This window comes from Pseudophryne corroboree, chromosome 11, assembly GCF_028390025.1.
Source record: "Pseudophryne corroboree isolate aPseCor3 chromosome 11, aPseCor3.hap2, whole genome shotgun sequence".
Classification (NCBI taxonomy): domain Eukaryota; kingdom Metazoa; phylum Chordata; class Amphibia; order Anura; family Myobatrachidae; genus Pseudophryne; species Pseudophryne corroboree.
The window spans coordinates 64,055,458-64,075,433 of NC_086454.1; the positions used below are offsets into that span (position 1 = coordinate 64,055,458).

Genomic DNA, 19,976 nt, shown 5'->3' on the forward strand with positions numbered 1-19,976 from the left:
TGAAAATTAATACATTACTTTTACAGAGAAGGTCATGTTATTGGCCAGAAGTATTAAAAATCATTTTTGTTTGTGAGGTGGGTGATGGTGGATTTGTTCACAAGTTTCAGTTAAAATTAAATAAATGTTCCTAAAGCCAAGGATGGTTGAAAGTCGACTTGCTATCAAGCTCGTAATTGTGAAAATGACACAATCTACAAGAACATAAAGAATTGACTTTGAAGTATAACTAGTGGTGTTGGAATGTTTGCCATATTGCATAGCAGCGAGACGAGGTGGCCGAGTGGTTAAGGCGATGGACTGCTAATCCATTGTGCTCTGCACGCATGGGTTCAAATCCCATCCTCGTCGTCACAATGCTTTTTAGGTAGAAGAGGCATTTTTACAAATACTGCTACTGACACACAAATGGCCAAAATAAACAAGTCAAATCAAGAAGTCTACTTTAAGATGGTAAACATGAGCAAGTGTCTTGATATTTGAACATGCAATGTAAATACTACTATCTAGAATTTATTTTGCAAATGCTTTATTCCCCATGATGGTGGATTAGCTCACAAGTATAGGTTAAAATGATTTATGTTTAGATAATTAAAGTCTATGACATTTCTTGGGCTTTGTTAAACTGATATGGGATGCAGTTAAAAAAATTTTTACAGCAGAGCCCTTAATATAGGTTAAACCTTATTCCTGCATAATTTTCTTGTTTACATTACAGTGACAGCAAACTCTAAATGGTGATGTTTGTAATATTTGCAGAGATTTGAAATTACTGTAACTCATGTAACATAGTCTGTCACTTCATTAAAGACAAGCATAGAACACATTTAGTGAAAATTAATTCATTACTTTTACAGAGAAGGTCATGTTATTGGCCAGAAGTATTAAAAATCATTTTTGTTTGTGAGGTGGGTGATGGTGGATTTGTTCACAAGTTTTGGTTAAAATTAAATAAATGTTCCTAAAGCCAAGGATGGTTGAAAGTCGACTTGCTATCAAGCTCGTGATTGTGAAAATTACACAATCTACAAGAACATAAAGAATTGACTTTGAAGTATAACTAGTGGTGTTGGAATTTTTGCCAGATTGCATACCAGTGAGACGAGGTGGCCGAGTGGTTAAGGCGATGGACTGCTAATCCATTGTGCTCTGCACGCATGGGTTCAAATCCCATCCTCGTCGTCACAATGCTTTTTAGGTAGAAGAGGCATTTTTACAAATACTGCTACTGACACACAAATGGCCAAAATAAACAAGTCAAATCAAGAAGTCTACTTTAAGATGGTAAACATGAGCAAGTGTCTTGATATTTGAACATGCAATGTCAATACTACTATCTAGAATTTATTTTGCAAATGCTTTATCCCCCATGATGGTGGATTAGCTCACAAGTATAGGTTAAAATAATATATGTTTAGATAATTAAAGTCTATGACATTTCTTGGGCTTTATTAAACTGATATGGGGTGCAGTTAAATTTTTTTACAGCAGAGCCCTTAATATAGGTTAAACCTTATTCCTGCATAATTTTCTTGTTTACATTACAGTGACAGCAAACTCTAAATGGTGATGTTTGTAATATTTGCAGAGATTTGAAATTACTGTAACTCACGTAACATAGTCTGTCACTTCCTAAAAGACAAGCATAGAACACATTTAGTGAAAATTAATACATTACTTTTACAGAGAAGGTCATGTTATTGGCCAGAAGTATTAAAAATCATTTTTGTTTGTGAGGTGGGTGATGGTGGATTTGTTCACAAGTTTCGGTTAAAATTAAATAAATGTTCCTAAAGCCAAGGATGGTTGAAAGTCGACTTGCTATCAAGCTCGTGATTGTGAAAATGACACAATCTACAAGAACATAAAGAATTGACTTTGAAGTATAACTAGTGGTGTTGGAATGTTTGCTATCTTGCATACCAGCGAGACGAGGTGGCCGAGTGGTTAAGGCGATGGACTGCTAATCCATTGTGCTCTGCACGCATGGGTTCAAATCCCATCCTTGTCGTCACGATGCTCTTTAGGTAGAAGAGGCATTTTTACAAATACTGCTTCATAAACCAGCAAGTGAAGCTGACACAAAAATGGCCAAAATATACAAGTCAAATCAAGAAGTCTACTTTAAGATGGTAAACATGAGCAAGTGTCTTGATATTTGAACATGCATTGTCAATACTACTATCTTGAATTTGTTTGGCAAATGCTTTATTTCCCCATGATGGTGGATTAGCTCACAAGTATAGGTTAAAATGATTTATGTTTAGATAATTAAAGTCTATGACATTTCTTGGGCTTTATTAAACTGATATGGGGTGCAGTTAAAATGTTTTACAGCAGAGCCCTTAATATAGGTTAAACCTTATTCCTGCATAATTTTCTTGTTTACATTACAGTGACAGCAAACTCTAAATGGTGATGTTTGTAATATTTGCAGAGATTTGAAATTACTGTAACTCATGTAACATAGTCTGTCACTTCCTTAAAGACAAGCATAGAACACATTTAGTGAAAATTAATACATTACTTTTACAGAGAAGGTCATGTTATTGGCCAGAAGTATTAAAAATCATTTTTGTTTGTGAGGTGGGTGATGGTGGATTTGTTCACAAGTTTCGGTTAAAATTAAATAAATGTTCCTAAAGCCAAGGATGGTTGAAAGTCGACTTGCTATCAAGCTCGTGATTGTGAAAATGACACAATCTACAAGAACATAAAGAATTGACTTTGAAGTATAACTAGTGGTGTTGGAATTTTTGCCAGATTGCATACCAGTGAGATGAGGTGGCCGAGTGGTTAAGGCGATGGACTGCTAATCCATTGTGCTCTGCACGCATGGGTTCAAATCCCATCCTTGTCGTCACAATGCTTTTTAGGTAGAAGAGGCATTTTTACAAATACTGCTACTGACACACAAATGGCCAAAATAAACAAGTCAAATCAAGAAGTCTACTTTAAGATGGTAAACATGAGCAAGTGTCTTGATATTTGAATATGCAATGTCAATACTACTATCTAGAATTTATTTTGCAAATGCTTTATCCCCCATGATGGTGGATTAGCTCACAAGTATAGGTTAAAATAATATATGTTTAGATAATTAAAGTCTATGACATTTCTTGGGCTTTTATTAAACTGATATGGGGTGCAGTTAAATTTTTTTACAGCAGAGCCCTTAATATAGGTTAAACCTTATTCCTGCATAATTTTCTTGTTTACATTACAGTGACAGCAAACTCTAAATGGTGATGTTTGTAATATTTGCAGAGATTTGAAATTACTGTAACTCACGTAACATAGTCTGTCACTTCCTAAAAGACAAGCATAGAACACATTTAGTGAAAATTAATACATTACTTTTACAGAGAAGGTCATGTTATTGGCCAGAAGTATTAAAAATCATTTTTGTTTGTGAGGTGGGTGATGGTGGATTTGTTCACAAGTTTCAGTTAAAATTAAATAAATGTTCCTAAAGCCAAGGATGGTTGAAAGTCGACTTGCTATCAAGCTCGTAATTGTGAAAATGACACAATCTACAAGAACATAAAGAATTGACTTTGAAGTATAACTAGTGGTGTTGGAATGTTTGCCATATTGCATAGCAGCGAGACGAGGTGGCCGAGTGGTTAAGGCGATGGACTGCTAATCCATTGTGCTCTGCACACATGGGTTCAAATCCCATCCTCGTCGTCACAATGCTTTTTAGGTAGAAGAGGCATTTTTACAAATACTGCTACTGACACACAAATGGCCAAAATAAACAAGTCAAATCAAGAAGTCTACTTTAAGATGGTAAACATGAGCAAGTGTCTTGATATTTGAACATGCAATGTCAATACTATTATCTAGAATTTATTTTGCAAATGCTTTATCCCCCATGATGGTGGATTAGCTCACAAGTATAGGTTAAAATGATTTATGTTTAGATAATTTAAAGTCTATGACATTTCTTGGGCTCTGTTAAACTGATATGGGATGCAGTTAAAACATTTTTACAGCAGAGCCCTTAATATAGGTTAAACCTTATTCCTGCATAATTTTCTTGTTTACATTACAGTGACAGAAAACTCTAAATGGTGATGTTTGTAATATTTGCAGAGATTTGAAATTACTGTAACTCATGTAACATAGTCTGTCACTTCATTAAAGACAAGCATAGAACACATTTAGTGAAAATTAATACATTACTTTTATAGAGAAGGTCATGTTATTGGCCAGAAGTATTAAAAATCATTTTTGTTTGTGAGGTGGGTGATGGTGGATTTGTTCACAAGTTTCGGTTAAAATTAAATAAATGTTCCTAAAGCCAAGGATGGTTGAAAGTCGACTTGCTATCAAGCTCGTGATTGTGAAAATGACACAATCTACAAGAACATAAAGAATTGACTTTGAAGTATAACTAGTGGTGTTGGAATGTTTGCTATATTGAATACCAGCGAGACGAGGTGGCCGAGTGGTTAAGGCGATAGACTGCTAATCCATTGTGATCTGCACGCATGGGTTCAAATCCCATCCTCGTCGTCACAATGCTTTTTAGGTAGAAGAGGCATTTTTACAAATACTGATACTGACACACAAATGGCCAAAATAAACGAGTCAAATCAAGAAGTCTACTTTAAGATGGTAAACATGAGCAAGTGTCTTGATATTTGAACATGCAATGTCAATACTACTATCTAGAATTTATTTTGCAAATGCTTTATTCCCCATGATGGTGGATTAGCTCACAAGTATAGGTTAAAATGATTTATGTTTAGATAATTAAAGTCTATGACATTTCTTGGGCTTTGTTAAACTGATATGGGATGCAGTTAAAAAATTTTTACAGCAGAGCCCTTAATATAGGTTAAACCTTATTCCTGCATAATTTTCTTGTTTACATTACACTGACAGCAAACTCTAAATGGTGATGTTTGTAATATTTGCTGGGATTTGAAATTACTGTAACTCATGTAACATAGTCTGTCACCACATTAAAGACAAGCATAGAACACATTTAGTGAAAATTAATACATTACTTTTACAGAGAAGGTCATGTTATTGGCCAGAAGTCTTAAAAATAATTTTTGTTTGTAAGGTGGGTGATGGTGGATTTGTTCACAAGTTTCGGTTAAAATTAAATAAATGTTCCTAAAGCCAAGGATGGTTGAAAGTCGACTTGCTATCAAGCTCGTGATTGTGAAAATGACACAATCTACAAGAACATAAAGAATTGACTTTGAAGTATAACTAGTGGTGTTGGAATGTTTGCCATATTGCATACCAGTGAGACGAGATGGCCGAGTGGTTAAGGCGATGGACTGCTAATCCATTGTGCTCTGCACGCATGGGTTCAAATTCCATCCTCGTCGTCACAATGCTTTTTAGGTAGAAGAGGCATTTTTACAAATACTGCTACTGACACACAAATGGCCAAAATAAACAATTCAAATCAAGAAGTCTACTTTTAGATGGTAAACATGAGCAAGTGTCTTGATATTTGAACATGCAATGTCAATACTACTATCTAGAATTTATTTTGCAAATGCTTTATCCCCCATGATGGTGGATTAGCTCACAAGTATAGGTTAAAATGATTTATGTTTAGATAATTTAAAGTCTATGACATTTCTTGGGCTCTGTTAAACTGATATGGGATGCAGTAAAAACATTTTTACAGCAGAGCCCTTAATATAGGTTAAACCTTATTCCTGCATAATTTTCTTGTTTACATTACAGTGACAGCAAACTCTAAATGGTGATGTTTGTAATATTTGCAGAGATTTGAAATTACTGTAACTCATGTAACATAGTCTGTCACTTCATTAAAGACAAGCATAGAACACATTTAGTGAAAATTAATACATTACTTTTACAGAGAAGGTCATGTTATTGGCCAGAAGTATTAAAAATCATTTTTGTTTGTGAGGTGGGTGATGGTGGATTTGTTCACAAGTTTCGGTTAAAATTAAATAAATGTTCCTAAAGCCAAGGATGGTTGAAAGTCGACTTGCTATCAAGCTCGTGATTGTGAAAATGACACAATCTACAAGAACATAAAGAATTGACTTTGAAGTATAACTAGTGGTGTTGGAATGTTTGCTATATTGAATACCAGCGAGACGAGGTGGCCGAGTGGTTAAGGCGATAGACTGCTAATCCATTGTGATCTGCACGCATGGGTTCAAATCCCATCCTCGTCGTCACAATGCTTTTTAGGTAGAAGAGGCATTTTTACAAATACTGCTACTGACACACAAATGGCCAAAATAAACAAGTCAAATCAAGAAGTCTACTTTAAGATGGTAAACATGAGCAAGTGTCTTGATATTTGAACATGCAATGTCAATACTACTATCTAGAATTTATTTTGCAAATGCTTTATTCCCCATGATGGTGGATTAGCTCACAAGTATAGGTTAAAATGATTTATGTTTAGATAATTAAAGTCTATGGGGTATATGCAATTGCGGTCGAATTTCAGAAAAAGTCGAATTCCGGAACGTTTTCGCCTCAAAAAATCAATTCGCCTATGCAGTACAGTACTTTTTCGCAAAAAAACGGACATTCAGAATTCGACTTTTGTCAATTCGACTTTTTTCGCATTCGACTTTTCTGCAATGGTACAGATGCTGCAATTCGCCCCAAGCATATTCAATTCAAGTTTGGAAATTCGCCTGCAGTACTTTTCGACCGCAAATTCGCCTATTTCAGTACGCCTCAGTTGACTGGCGGGTTCTCAAAAAAAATTTTTAGAACATCATTTTTTGGGATATTTGAGGATTGCTAGTAGCATATCTATTTATATTTGAAAGGATTATCTACTTGGTTTGTCTTTTTTTGCTTCACAAGTATTATTTAATTGATTTTTTAAAGGAATATTTTTTTCTTCAATCTCCTGAGGGAATTTTACCCATGATTCCACAGTTTTACCCAGGATACACTTCTGCAAAGCCCCTCCTATCTCCTCACTCCTGGGTTTGAGACTACAGGGAGAAGGAGCCATTTTACAGTCAGCTCTGTGGAATCGTTTTTTTAGTAAAATCCCTGCGTTTTAAAACACATTCCTATTTTTGTACTGACTACAATGATGGAGCCTTTTTCTGACCAGATTGTGTTGTTCATGCTGGCTGCAAGTATGATGGAGGAAGAAAGTGCTGATGAACATCAGGATCCAGGTCAGCAAATGTCTGCATTGGGTGAGCCAGTATTGCAGGTTTCATTTCCACGTCCACGCCAGTATCGCACTAGGCGTGAACTGGAGGATCTCAGCGAGTTCGAGGTGATACAAAATTATCGCTTATCGACTCGCGACATATATTCGCTGTACGCTCTGTTGGAGGCCGACTTGGAACCTCGGGCACGGTCAAATCGTGCAATCAGCGGTTTTCAGAAACTGCTGGGGACGTTACATTTTTTGGCGTCAGGCACATTCCAGCCTACACTGTCTCAAACATGCGGTTTTTCTCAGTCGACACTGTCGCGCTGTATAACCCAAGTCATTAGGGCTTTCCGCAAATTGACGATCCAGTACATCACATTTCCAGAGACGGACAGCGAATGTCGTGAGATCAAATTAGGCTTTTTCAACAAATACAAATTTCCCAATGTGCTGGGCGCGATTGACTGTACCCACGTGCAGATCAGACCGCCACGGAATTCAGAGGAATGTTTTCGGAACCGAAAACAGTTCCATTCCCTGAACGTGCAGGCGGTCTGTGATGTAAACATGAGATTTTTGAACATTTTTGTGGGATTTCCTGGATCATCTCACGACTCCTTCATCCTAAGCCAGTCATCGCTGTTTGACAAGTTCGAAACAGGAAACATGCCTGGTGGCTGGCTGTTAGGTATGTATTTTCATTTTTTTATTATTTTATTATTATTATTTTTTATTATTTTTTACAAGTACCTAACATTTTTTTTATATTTTCTATAGGCGATGCGGGTTATCCAAACAAACCGTGGCTGTTGACCCCATTGTCTAATCCTGTTGGTAGAGCAGAAAAACGTTACCAAGAGACACACATTGCATCGAGGGGAGTAATTGAGCGTGCCTTCGGTGTACTTAAAAGCCGGTTTCGATGTTTAGACACTTCCGGCGGTGCTCTTTTGTACTCACCGTCGAAGGTTTGCGGCATGGTAAATGCATGTTGTATTTTACACAACATATGTGTCGCAAACCGTTTGCCGGTGACTCTTCGTCGTAGTGCTTTCCTACGCGGGAACCGGTCTTCTGCTCTACCGGTGGGTATGGGCGAAGGAGAGGATTCCCGGCGGACAGTGATACAAATTTTTTTTGCAGTTACCTGTGAGTATACTGACAACATTTGTATTATCGTGTAAACTGACATTGGATTTTTTTTAAAAAAACCTCTTCATTTATCTATTACAGAGTTTTACATCCTGTTGATGTGTATCCCCAGGCCGTGTTTATACAGTTTGTTCCCCCCCGTTTTATCCTGTTTGGTTACCGCAAATATTTGACCCTTTTATCCAACTCTACCATGGGCGACCTACTGGTGATGTGGACCTGACCCTCCGCCATGTAGCAGACAACCCCCTCAGGTGAGATGGATTGCCCAGAACTCCCTTTGTCCAAAATCACCCCGGCATGTCCAAAGTGCAGCCCTCCGGCACTTGCGTCACTACACATCCAAACATTCCCTGAAACACCAATGCTGGTCAGGGAATGTTTGGATGTGTAGTGACGCAAGTGCCGGAGGGTTGCATTTGGACCCACTGTTCCCCGCTTGTGTTGTGTGGACTGTATGTACCTCTTCTTTCCAGTCCCAGGGTGACACTATTACCCACATCTGGAAGCTCATACTGTTCTCTTCCACAGGTCCTGCGGTGTATCTTCCCAAGTGGCGTGGATGTGAGGAGACACGCCATTTCACCCGATGTTCCATGGGCGACCTAATGGTGATGTGGACCTGACCCTCCGCCATGTAGCAGACAACCACCTCAGGTGAGATGCATTGACCAACAAGATTCCCTTGTCCAAAATCACCCCGAAATGTCCAAAGTGCAGCACTCCGGCATTTGCAAGACTGCACATCCAAACATTCCCTCCTGATACACCAATGCTGGTCAGGGAATGTTTGGATGTGTAGTGATGCAAGTGCAGGAGGGTTGCATTTGGGCCGCTGCAACCTGCTTGTGTTGTGTGGACTGTTGTATGTACCTCTTTTTCCAGCCCCAGGGTGACACTATCACCCATATCAGGAAGCTCAAACTGTTCTCTTCCACAGGTCCTGCGATGTATCTTCCCAAGTGGCGTGGATGTGAAGAGACACGCCATTTCACCCGATGTTCCATGGGCGACCTACTGGTGATGTGGACCTGAACCTCCGCCATGTAGCAGACAACCCCCTCAGGTGAGATGGATTGCCCAGAACTCCCTTTGTCCAAAATCACCCCGGCATGTCCAAAGTGCAGCCCTCCGGCACTTGCGTCACTACACATCCAAACATTCCCTGAAACACCAATGCTGGTCAGGGAATGTTTGGATGTGTAGTGACGCAAGTGCCGGAGGGTTGCATTTGGACCCACTGTTCCCCGCTTGTGTTGTGTGGACTGTATGTACCTCTTCTTTCCAGTCCCAGGGTGACACTATTACCCACATCTGGAAGCTCATACTGTTCTCTTCCACAGGTCCTGCGGTGTATCTTCCCAAGTGGCGTGGATGTGAGGAGACATGCCATTTCACCCGATGTTCCATGGGCGACCTAATGGTGATGTGGACCTGACCCTCCGCCATGTAGCAGACAACCACCTCAGGTGAGATGCATTGACCAACAAGACTCCCTTGTCCAAAATCACCCCGAAATGTCCAAAGTGCAGCACTCCGGCATTTGCAAGACTGCACATCCAAACATTCCCTCCTGATACACCAATGCTGGTCAGGGAATGTTTGGATGTGTAGTGATGCAAGTGCAGGAGGGTTGCATTTGGGCCGCTGCAACCTGCTTGTGTTGTGTGGACTGTTGTATGTACCTCTTTTTCCAGCCCCAGGGTGACACTATCACCCATATCTGGAAGCTCAAACTGTTCTCTTCCACAGGTCCTGCGATGTATCTTCCCAAGTGGCGTGGATGTGAAGAGACACGCCATTTCACCCGATGTTCCATGGGCGACCTACTGGTGATGTGGACCTGAACCTCCGCCATGTAGCAGACAACTCCCTCAGGTGAGATGGATTGCCCAGAACTCCCTTTGTCCAAAATCACCCCGGCATGTCCAAAGTGCAGCCCTCCGGCACTTGCGTCACTACACATCCAAACATTCCCTGAAACACCAATGCTGGTCAGGGAATGTTTGGATGTGTAGTGACGCAAGTGCCGGAGGGTTGCATTTGGACCCACTGTTCCCCGCTTGTGTTGTGTGGACTGTATGTACCTCTTCTTTCCAGTCCCAGGGTGACACTATTACCCACATCTGGAAGCTCAAACTGTTCTCTTCCACAGGTCCTGCGATGTATCTTCCCAAGTGGCGTGGATGTGAAGAGACACGCCATTTCACCCGATGTTCCATGGGCGACCTACTGGTGATGTGGACCTGAACCTCCGCCATGTAGCAGACAACCCCCTCAGGTGAGATGGATTGCCCAGAACTCCCTTTGTCCAAAATCACCCCGGCATGTCCAAAGTGCAGCACTCCGGCACTTGCGTCACTACACATCCAAACATTCCCTGAAACACCAATGCTGGTCAGGGAATGTTTGGATGTGTAGTGACGCAAGTGCCGGAGGGTTGCATTTGGACCCACTGTTCCCCGCTTGTGTTGTGTGGACTGTATGTACCTCTTCTTTCCAGTCCCAGGGTGACACTATTACCCACATCTGGTAGCTCATACTGTTCTCTTCCACAGGTCTTCCGGTGTATCCTTCCTAAGTGGCGTGGATTTGAAGAGACAGTTCCCCGGGCAATCTACTTACGTACAATTCTACTGCATTACAAATTTTAATAAAAACCACAGGAAACTTCTATTTTTAAAAGTTTATTGAAGAAAAAATTTTTTTAATAAAGTTTGAAAGTTAATTAAAACAAAAAAGTAGTTTGTTCTTCTTTACATTCTTTTCTTGTGTATATAGATATCTGTGGGGAAAAGAAAAAAAGTATATTAAAGTAAAGACACACTAAATTCATGTTCATTTCTTTTCAATGAAAATTTGGGGAACAACACAGCCCAGCATGACCCATTGCTGGACGGTGTTGTTCTACAAAGGCATGCGGTTCAAAGTGAAAGAGTGGCGTCAGTGGTCAGCACTTTGACACGCTAACATTTGTGGAACAACACAGCCCAGCATGACCCATTGCTGGACGGTGTTGTTCTACAAAGGCATGCGGTTCAAAGTGAAAGAGTGGCGTCAGTGGTCAGCACTTTGACACGCTAACATTTGTGGAACAACACAGCCCAGCATGACCCATTGCTGGACGGTGTTGTTCTACAAAGGCATGCGGTTCAAAGTGAAAGAGTGGCGTCAGTGGTCAGCACTTTGACACGCTAACATTTGTGGAACAACACAGCCCAGCATGACCCATTGCTGGACGGTGTTGTTCTACAAAGGCATGCGGTTCAAAGTGAAAGAGTGGCGTCAGTGGTCAGCACTTTGACACGCTAACATTTGTGGAACAACACAGCCCAGCATGACCCATTGCTGGATGGTGTTGTTCTACAAAGGCATGCGGTTCAAAGTGAAAGAGTGGCGTCAGTGGTCAGCACTTTGACACGCTAACATTTGTGGAACAACACAGCCCAGCATGACCCATTGCTGGACGGTGTTGTTCTACAAAGGCATGCGGTTCAAAGTGAAAGAGTGGCGTCAGTGGTCAGCACTTTGACACGCTAACATTTGTGGAACAACACAGCCCAGCATGACCCATTGCTGGACGGTGTTGTTCTACAAAGGCATGCGGTTCAAAGTGAAAGAGTGGCGTCAGTGGTCAGCACTTTGACACGCTAACATTTGTGGAACAACACAGCCCAGCATGACCCATTGCTGGACGGTGTTGTTCTACAAAGGCATGCGGTTCAAAGTTTCTTGAATTAAACATGGTTCTACTCACCTTGGTACGCACAACACAAACTTATGCCGTCCACTTCATTTCTCCTCACCAATCCTATGAATAAGTCAAAAACACAGACTAGTGAATAGTAAATTCACACAATTAAAGCCTACTGTACATCATTACAAAAAAGGATTTTTGGAAGAAAAAGGGGGTATCAGAATAGCTCTTTGGCCCATCATACATGTAGCCGCAAGGAGCTTTCATCCGTTACCACACGTGCCCGCATACATGCCCGCGCATGTATGCCTACACAAAGCTCCTTGGTAGTACCCGGTCACGGGTGGGGAAGGCCAACAAAGAAAAAACAATAGTAAGAAAAACAACAAACTAATGGGAGGGGAAGACAGGGATACATGAAAAACATTTAAAAGAAAATAAAATAATACGACCGGGTTTATGGTGGAAGTCTGTCCGGATCCTCTTCTTCCCCCTGATAGGGCGTGGATGTCCTGGGAGGCTGGGGAGTATGTTGACTGGCCCTCGGTGCCCATGCTGCTGAAGATTGTGCGGCCGGTGGTGGAGGCATCTGGGGGGTGGGGTACATCCCTGTATATCCCTGGTACATCTGTGACTGTCTGTACTGGGATGGGACTTGAGGAAGGGTACGATGCGTCCTTGTGGCTTGCGACGGCGGATATGGTGGATCACCAGCGTGTTGATGAGCTGGTACTGGGAGCTTTTCATAGATCATCTGCAGTGTGGTTGCGATGACCTGTTGGCTGGAAGAGGAGTGTCGATGACTCTCCGACATGTTCTTATTGCTTTCTGCCAGACATGAGGTGTTTTCCACAAGCTTGACCATGGAATCGGACAGAATGTTAAGTACGTTCATATTCTCCCTATGATCTTGAATTATGATCTGTAGTATTGTGGCCGTGCTGTCGGAAAGAGTCTTCTGCAGTTCATGCAGACTGTTGGACATTTTCTCCATTGTCCTCTCAATGTTGTCCAGTCTGCTTCCCACAACATTTGTGTATGTATCCTGGCGTGTCCCAATCTCTGATGCCAGGGTGTGAACCCTCTGAACAGTTGAGGGATTCTGCCCTTCCTGGATGTCTGCCACAACTTGGATTTGGGCAGCTGAAAAGAAAATTAGACAATATTATACACATTCATCATACATTTTTTTGAAGGCTCACAATTCAATTTACTCACGCAGGGATGTAGTAACTGGAGCCTCCTGCACTTCCACCTCGTCATCCTCTGACGACTCCTGTAGGAGATCCGGCCTGAAGTAGGAACCAATCCCCGAAGCTAGTCCGCTGCTGGTTTGTGGCACCACTGTTTGCAAAATAATTTTTTTGGGAAAGTTAATAAACTTTACACAACTGCTGCCCCCCCCCCCCCCCTCCCACACACACACAAAATAAATACAAACCTTCTCCATCCTGTGATGCCGCTGCTCCAGGAGCTCCACTTGTCCTCGTTTCGGAAGACTTTTCAAGGGTCTGGCTGGATACGTCTGCACGGCTGTCCTCAAACCCAAGAAAAGTTTCGTCTGTTAACCCTGTGGACTCAAACAGATCGGGTGATGGGTCCACAAGGGTTGTGTCTTGAGGCTCTTCAGTCACAGTCCCAGAGCTCCTGGAGAGACGACGATCTGGTGATGACCTGCGCGCAGGAGCTGTAGTTTGGCGCCCATCTTGTGGTGTGGTCGCCGACGGTGTCTGGCGCACAGGTGATAGTCTGTGCGCTGACGTCGTCTGGTGCACAGGTGACCAACTGCGCGATGACGAACTGTGGCGCACAGGTGACGATCTGTGTGCTCGCGATGCTTGCGGCGCAGTTGATGGTCCGCGCGCTGCTGCCGATGCCTGCTGCACAGGTGACGGTCCGTGCGCTGGCGATGTCCTGTGCGCAGGTGATGTCCTCTGGGCAGGTCTGTCTGGGAAAAAAAAAAAAGCACATTAGCACATACAAAAATTTTAAAGGGAAGTACAGCTCATGTGAATGTATTCTTACCATCAGACCTCCTTTTGGACGGCTGGTCTCCCGCCTTCCTCCGTCTTCTGGGCGGTTCTTCCTCCTGGGGAAAGCCAGCAGGACGGCTGGAGTCCACACCTCCGCGAACTCCTTCGACCATGGCAGGGTTCATGCGCCTTCTAATAACGTCCTCCCAGGGTAGCCACTTCAGATTGAGAGCCGGGCAACCTCCCGTAGCTGTCTCATGTCGGCGCTGAATCCCCATCTTCTTCTTGGTCTGTCTGCGGCAATCACTGTACCGCTTCAAGCAATTTCTGGTGCTCCGGCGGTTTCCAGATATTGCAGTGACTTGACTGGCGATGGATTCCCAGATGTTCCGCTTTACCTTAGCTGCTGTGGTCTGTGCCCTTAGTCCATACAAAATGTCGTAGGACCTGTCGACGCAATCTACTAGGGTACAGTTTTCCGCCTCAGTGTATCTGGGTCCACGCGGCTTTTTCTGTCCTGCATCTTCACCAGAGGCTTCCTCCTCCGACTGCTCCTCTGGCTGGCTTCTTGCCTTTAGGGATTAAAAAAAAAAAAAAAAATTTTTTAATAAGATCGGTATGTACCTGTGAGTGTCAGTATCCCTGGCATTGCGCACCTATTACAGTAGGTGTGCATGGCATTGCACAAACTACAGTGGGTAAAGTTTGATGCTATTTGTGTCTGCAGGTGTGGTTAAGTACCTTTTTACTAGGCTTTTTCTTGGACTTCTCATGGGCCCTTGACGACCGCGGCTGGTCACTAGATGCCTGGTCGGTCGCATCCGCCTCCTGGGTTGGCTCCCACTCCTCATTGCTATGCAGGGATAGATCCGAGGGGGTGGGGGAAGGGGCGGATCGGGTCGGCTTGTCCCTTGACATCTCTGTTATAAAAAAAAAAAATACATACATGTATAAATGGCTGCCCCTCACAAAATGGCTGCCCCTCACAAAATGGCTGCCCCTCACAAAATGTTGACCAGGCTGTCGACTCAACTTGCTCCAAATCACCCCAAAATGGCAAGAAAGCATCCCAACACACTCAGGAGGTACACCACATCAAAATTAGGCGGGAAAACACATGTTTGAAAAACAATCAGCAGCACATGTCAACCAGGCTGTCGACTAAAATTGCTCCAAATCACCCCAAAATGGCAAGAAAGCATCCCAACACACTCAGGAGGTACACCACATCAAAATTAGGCGGGAAAACACATGTTTGAAAAACAATCAGCAGCACATGTCAACCAGGCTGTCGACTAAACTTGCTCCAAATCACCCCAAAATGGCAAGAAAGCATCCCAGCACACTCAGGAGGCACACCACAGCAAAATTAGGCTGGAAAACACATGTTTGAAAAACAATCAGCAGCACATGTCAACCAGGCTGTCGACTAAAATTGCTCCAAATCACCCCAAAATGGCAAGAAAGCATCCCAACACACTCAGGAGGTACACCACATCAAAATTAGGCGGGAAAACACATGTTTGAAAAACAATCAGCAGCACATGTCAACCAGGCTGTCGACTAAACTTGCTCCAAATCACCCCAAAATGGCAAGAAAGCATCCCAGCACACTCAGGAGGCACACCACAGCAAAATTAGGCGGGAAAACACATGTTTGAAAAACAATCAGCAGCACATGTCAACCAGGCTGTCGACTAAAATTGCTCCAAATCACCCCAAAATGGCAAGAAAGCATCCCAACACACTCAGGAGGTACACCACATCAAAATTAGGCGGGAAAACACATGTTTGAAAAACAATCAGCAGCACATGTCAACCAGGCTGTCGACTAAACTTGCTCCAAATCACCACAAAATGGCAAGAAAGCATCCCAGCACACTCAGGAGGCACACCACAGCAAAATTAGGCGGGAAAACACATGTTTGAAAAACAATCAGCAGCACATGTCAACCAGGCTGTCGACTAAAATTGCTCCAAATCACCCCAAAATGGCCAGAAAGCATCCCAACACACTCAGGAGGCACACCACAGCAAAATTAGGCGGGAAAACACATGTTTGAAAAACAATCAGCAGCACATGTCAACCAGGCTGTCGACTAAAATTGCTCCAAATCACCCCAAAATGGCCAGAAAGCATCCCAACACACTCAGGAGGCACACCACATCAAAATTAGGCGGGAAAACACATGTTTGAAAAACAATCAGCAACACATGTCAACCAGGCTGTCGACTAAAATTGCTCCAAATCACCCCAAAATGGCCAGAAAGCATCCCAACACACTCAGGAGGTACACCACATCAAAATTAGGCGGGAAAACACATGTTTGAAAAACAATCAGCAGCACATGTCAACCAGGCTGTCGACTAAAATTGCTCCAAATCACCCCAAAATGGCCAGAAAGCATCCCAACACACTCAGGAGGTACACCACATCAAAATTAGGCGGGAAAACACATGTTTGAAAAACAATCAGCAGCACATGTCAACCAGGCTGTCGACTAAAATTGCTCCAAATCACCCCAAAATGGCCAGAAAGCATCCCAAAACACTCAGGAGGTACCCCACAGCAAAATTAGGCGGGAAAACACATGTTTGAAAAACAATCAGCAGCACATGTCAACCAGGCTGTCGACTAAAATTGCTCCAAATCACCCCAAAATGGCCAGAAAGCATCCCAGCACACTCAGGAGGCACACCACAGCAAAATTAGGCGGGAAAACACATGTTTGAAAAACAATCAGCAGCACATGTCAACCAGGCTGTCGACTAAAATTGCTCCAAATCACCCCAAAATGGCCAGAAAGCATCCAAACACACTCAGGAGGTACACCAATGCTAATAGAAGACCCAAAAAAGTCAATTAAAGAATAAAAAAAAAACGTGAAAAACTACCCCAAAACACAAGTCTCCCCCTAAAAATGCAGCAACACAAGCAAGGGGCTATACACATACCTGCACACATGCACAAACACCCCATGTACACCTCATGGCAACCCCCACTACACAAACACATACATGCAACACCAGACACACATGTGGTACTTACCTACAAATGTAGTAAAAGCTCCTAAAATGGCTCTGCTCCGGGGTAACAGGAATCCTCCTGACTGTCCTGGAATAAAGCCTGCTGGGGTGTCCAAACGATATCCACAGCAAACAACCAAATTGCTAGCTCTGCACCTCCACACACCTCTCTGCAGGTTCACAAAATGGCTGCAGAGCACGTGCAGCAAACAAGCCCTAATAAAGGGCTGCTTTCGGCGGGAAGGCGAATTCAGTACGCCCACTACTCGCCGATTGGCCGTAATCCGCCTGCGGGAGGGGCGAATCAGTTATACATTGAATATAGTGAATTCAGGGTCCCGGCGATAGGGCTGCGGCTGGCGATAGCGGGCGAATTATACAGGGGCGGATCTAATGACGCGATTCGCCCGCTATTGCATATAGCTATATGACATTTCTTGGGCTTTGTTAAACTGATATGGGATGCAGTTAAAAATTTTTTACAGCAGAGCCCTTAATATAGGTTAAACCTTATTCCTGCATAATTTTCTTGTTTACATTACACTGACAGCAAACTCTAAATGGTGATGTTTGTAATATTTGCTGAGATTTGAAATTACTGTAACTCATGTAACATAGTCTGTCACCTCATTAAAGACAAGCATAGAACACATTTAGTGAAAATTAATACATTACTTTTACAGAGAAGGTCATGTTATTGGCCAGAAGTATTAAAAATCATTTTTGTTTGTGAGGTGGGTGATGGTGGATTTGTTCACAAGTTTCGGTTAAAATTAAATAAATGTTCCTAAAGCCAAGGATGGTTGAAAGTCCACTTGCTATCAAGCTCGTGATTGTGAAAATGACACAATCTACAAGAACATAAAGAATTGACTTTGAAGTATAACAAGTGCTGTTGGAAATTTGGCCAGCCTGCATACCAGTGAGACGAGGTTGCCGAGTGGTTAAGGCGATGGACTGGTAATCAATTGTGCTCTGCACGCATGGGTTCAAATCCCATCCTTGTCGTCACAATGCTCTTTAGGTAGAAGAGGCATTTTTACAAATACTGCTTCATAAACCAGCAAGTGAAGCTGACACAAAAATGGCCAAAATAAACAAGTCAAATCAAGAAGTCTACTTTAAGATGGTAAACATGAGCAAGTGTCTTGATATTTGAACATGCATTGTCAATACTACTATCTTAAATTTGTTTGGCAAATGCTTTATTTCCCCATGATGGTGGATTAACTCACAAGTATAGGTTAAAATAATTTATGTTTAGATAATAAAAAGTCTATGACATTTCTTGGGCTTTATTAAACTGATATGGGGTGCAGTTAAAAATTTTTACAGCAGAGCCCTTAATATAGGTTAAACCTTATTCCTGCATCATTTTCTTGTTTACATTACAGTGACAGCAAACTCTAAATGGTGATGTTTGTAATATTTGCAGAGATTTGAAATTACTGTAACTCATGTAACATAGTCTGTCACTTCCTTAAAGACAAGCATAGAACACATTTAGTGAAAATTAATACATTACTTTTACAGAGAAGGTCATGTTATTGGCCAGAAGTATTAAAAATCATTTTTGTTTGTGAGGTGGGTGATGGTGGATTTGTTCACAAGTTTCGGTTAAAATTAAATAAATGTTCCTAAAGCCAAGGATGGCTGAAAGTCGACTTGCTATCAAGCTCGTGATTGTGAAAATGACACAATCTACAAGAACATAAAGAATTGACTTTGAAGTGTAACAAGTGGTGTTGGAAATTTTGCCAGACTGCATACCAATGAGACAAGGTGGCTGAGTGGTTAAGGCGATGGACTGCTAATCCATTGTGCTCTGCACGCATGGGTTCAAATCCCATCCTCGTCGTCACAATGCTTTTTAGGTAGAAGAGGCATTTTTACAAATACTGCTACTGACACACAAATGGCCAAAATAAACAATTCAAATCAAGAAGTCTACTTTAAGATGGTAAACATGAGCAAGTGTCTTGATATTTGAACATGCAATGTCAATACTACTATCTAGAATTTATTTTGCAAATGCTTTATCCCCCATGATGGTGGATTAGCTCACAAGTATAGGTTAAAATGATTTATGTTTAGATAATTTAAAGTCTATGACATTTCTTGGGCTCTGTTAAACTGATATGGGATGCAGTTAAAACATTTTTACAGCAGAGCCCTTAATATAGGTTAAACCTTAATCCTGCATAATTTTCTTGTTTACATTACAGTGACAGCAAACTCTAAATGGTGATGTTTGTAATATTTGCAGAGATTTGAAATTACTGTAACTCATGTAACATAGTCTGTCACTTCATTAAAGACAAGCATAGAACACATTTAGTGAAAATTAATACATTACTTTTACAGAGAAGGTCATGTTATTGGCCAGAAGTATTAAAAATCATTTTTGTTTGTGAGGTGGGTGATGGTGGATTTGTTCACAAGTTTCGGTTAAAATTAAATAAATGTTCCTAAAGCCAAGGATGGTTGAAAGTCGACTTGCTATCAAGCTCGTGATTGTGAAAATGACACAATCTACAAGAACATAAAGAATTGACTTTGAAGTATTACAAGTGGTGTTGGAAAGTTTGCCAGATTGCATACCAGTGAGACGAGGTGGCCGAGTGGTTAAGGCGATGGACTGCTAATCCATTGTGCTCAGCACGCATGGGTTCAAATCCCATCCTAGTCGTCATAATACTTTTTAGGTAGAAGAGGCATTTTTACAAATACTGCTACTGACACACAAATGGCCAAAATAAACAAGTCAAATCAAGAAGTCTACTTTGAGATGGTAAACATGAGCAAGTGTCTTGATATTTGAACATGCAATGTCAATACTACTATCTAGAATTTATTTTGCAAATGCTTTATTCCCCATGATGGTGGATTAGCTCACAAGTATAGGTTAAAATGATTTATGTTTAGATAATTAAAGTCTATGACATTTCTTGGGCTTTGTTAAACTGATATGGGATGCAGTTAAAAA

At 41.9% G+C, this 19,976-nt stretch overlaps 1 protein-coding gene and 11 non-coding genes across 12 annotated transcripts; 11 read left to right on the top strand and 1 right to left on the bottom strand.

The window, feature by feature from the left end:
* The first annotated feature begins 269 nt into the window (after positions 1-269).
* On the top strand, positions 270-351 carry TRNAS-GCU (transfer RNA serine (anticodon GCU)). The gene has a single exon. It is a non-coding gene; the product is annotated as a tRNA-Ser (tRNA).
* A 749-nt stretch (positions 352-1,100) lies between these two features.
* Positions 1,101-1,182, top strand: TRNAS-GCU (transfer RNA serine (anticodon GCU)). The gene has a single exon. It is a non-coding gene; the product is annotated as a tRNA-Ser (tRNA).
* A 747-nt stretch (positions 1,183-1,929) lies between these two features.
* On the top strand, positions 1,930-2,011 carry TRNAS-GCU (transfer RNA serine (anticodon GCU)). The gene has a single exon. It is a non-coding gene; the product is annotated as a tRNA-Ser (tRNA).
* Positions 2,012-2,778: 767 nt separating this feature from the next.
* TRNAS-GCU (transfer RNA serine (anticodon GCU)) lies at positions 2,779-2,860 on the top strand. Its single transcript has one exon. It is a non-coding gene; the product is annotated as a tRNA-Ser (tRNA).
* Positions 2,861-3,608: 748 nt separating this feature from the next.
* TRNAS-GCU (transfer RNA serine (anticodon GCU)) lies at positions 3,609-3,690 on the top strand. The gene has a single exon. It is a non-coding gene; the product is annotated as a tRNA-Ser (tRNA).
* Positions 3,691-4,439: 749 nt separating this feature from the next.
* TRNAS-GCU (transfer RNA serine (anticodon GCU)) lies at positions 4,440-4,521 on the top strand. Its single transcript has one exon. It is a non-coding gene; the product is annotated as a tRNA-Ser (tRNA).
* A 748-nt stretch (positions 4,522-5,269) lies between these two features.
* On the top strand, positions 5,270-5,351 carry TRNAS-GCU (transfer RNA serine (anticodon GCU)). Its single transcript has one exon. It is a non-coding gene; the product is annotated as a tRNA-Ser (tRNA).
* Positions 5,352-6,100: 749 nt separating this feature from the next.
* TRNAS-GCU (transfer RNA serine (anticodon GCU)) lies at positions 6,101-6,182 on the top strand. Its single transcript has one exon. It is a non-coding gene; the product is annotated as a tRNA-Ser (tRNA).
* Positions 6,183-11,999: 5,817 nt separating this feature from the next.
* LOC134969932 (uncharacterized) lies at positions 12,000-13,317 on the bottom strand. Its single transcript, XM_063946092.1, has 2 exons — positions 13,209-13,317; positions 12,000-13,133 (listed from the first exon to the last, which is right to left on the bottom strand). Exon 2 carries the CDS (start codon positions 12,982-12,984, stop codon positions 12,448-12,450), a length of 537 nt encoding a protein of 178 aa, XP_063802162.1. The 5' UTR covers positions 12,985-13,133; positions 13,209-13,317; the 3' UTR covers positions 12,000-12,447.
* A 4,599-nt stretch (positions 13,318-17,916) lies between these two features.
* TRNAT-GGU (transfer RNA threonine (anticodon GGU)) lies at positions 17,917-17,998 on the top strand. The gene has a single exon. It is a non-coding gene; the product is annotated as a tRNA-Thr (tRNA).
* A 768-nt stretch (positions 17,999-18,766) lies between these two features.
* Positions 18,767-18,848, top strand: TRNAS-GCU (transfer RNA serine (anticodon GCU)). Its single transcript has one exon. It is a non-coding gene; the product is annotated as a tRNA-Ser (tRNA).
* Positions 18,849-19,597: 749 nt separating this feature from the next.
* TRNAS-GCU (transfer RNA serine (anticodon GCU)) lies at positions 19,598-19,679 on the top strand. Its single transcript has one exon. It is a non-coding gene; the product is annotated as a tRNA-Ser (tRNA).
* The last annotated feature ends 297 nt before the right edge of the window (positions 19,680-19,976 follow it).

Bases quoted from the DNA above. Each gene is read 5' to 3' on its own strand.
- LOC134969932 (XM_063946092.1), bottom strand. From the start codon at position 12,984: ATGGAGAAAATGTCCAACAGTCTGCATGAACTGCAGAAGACTCTTTCC.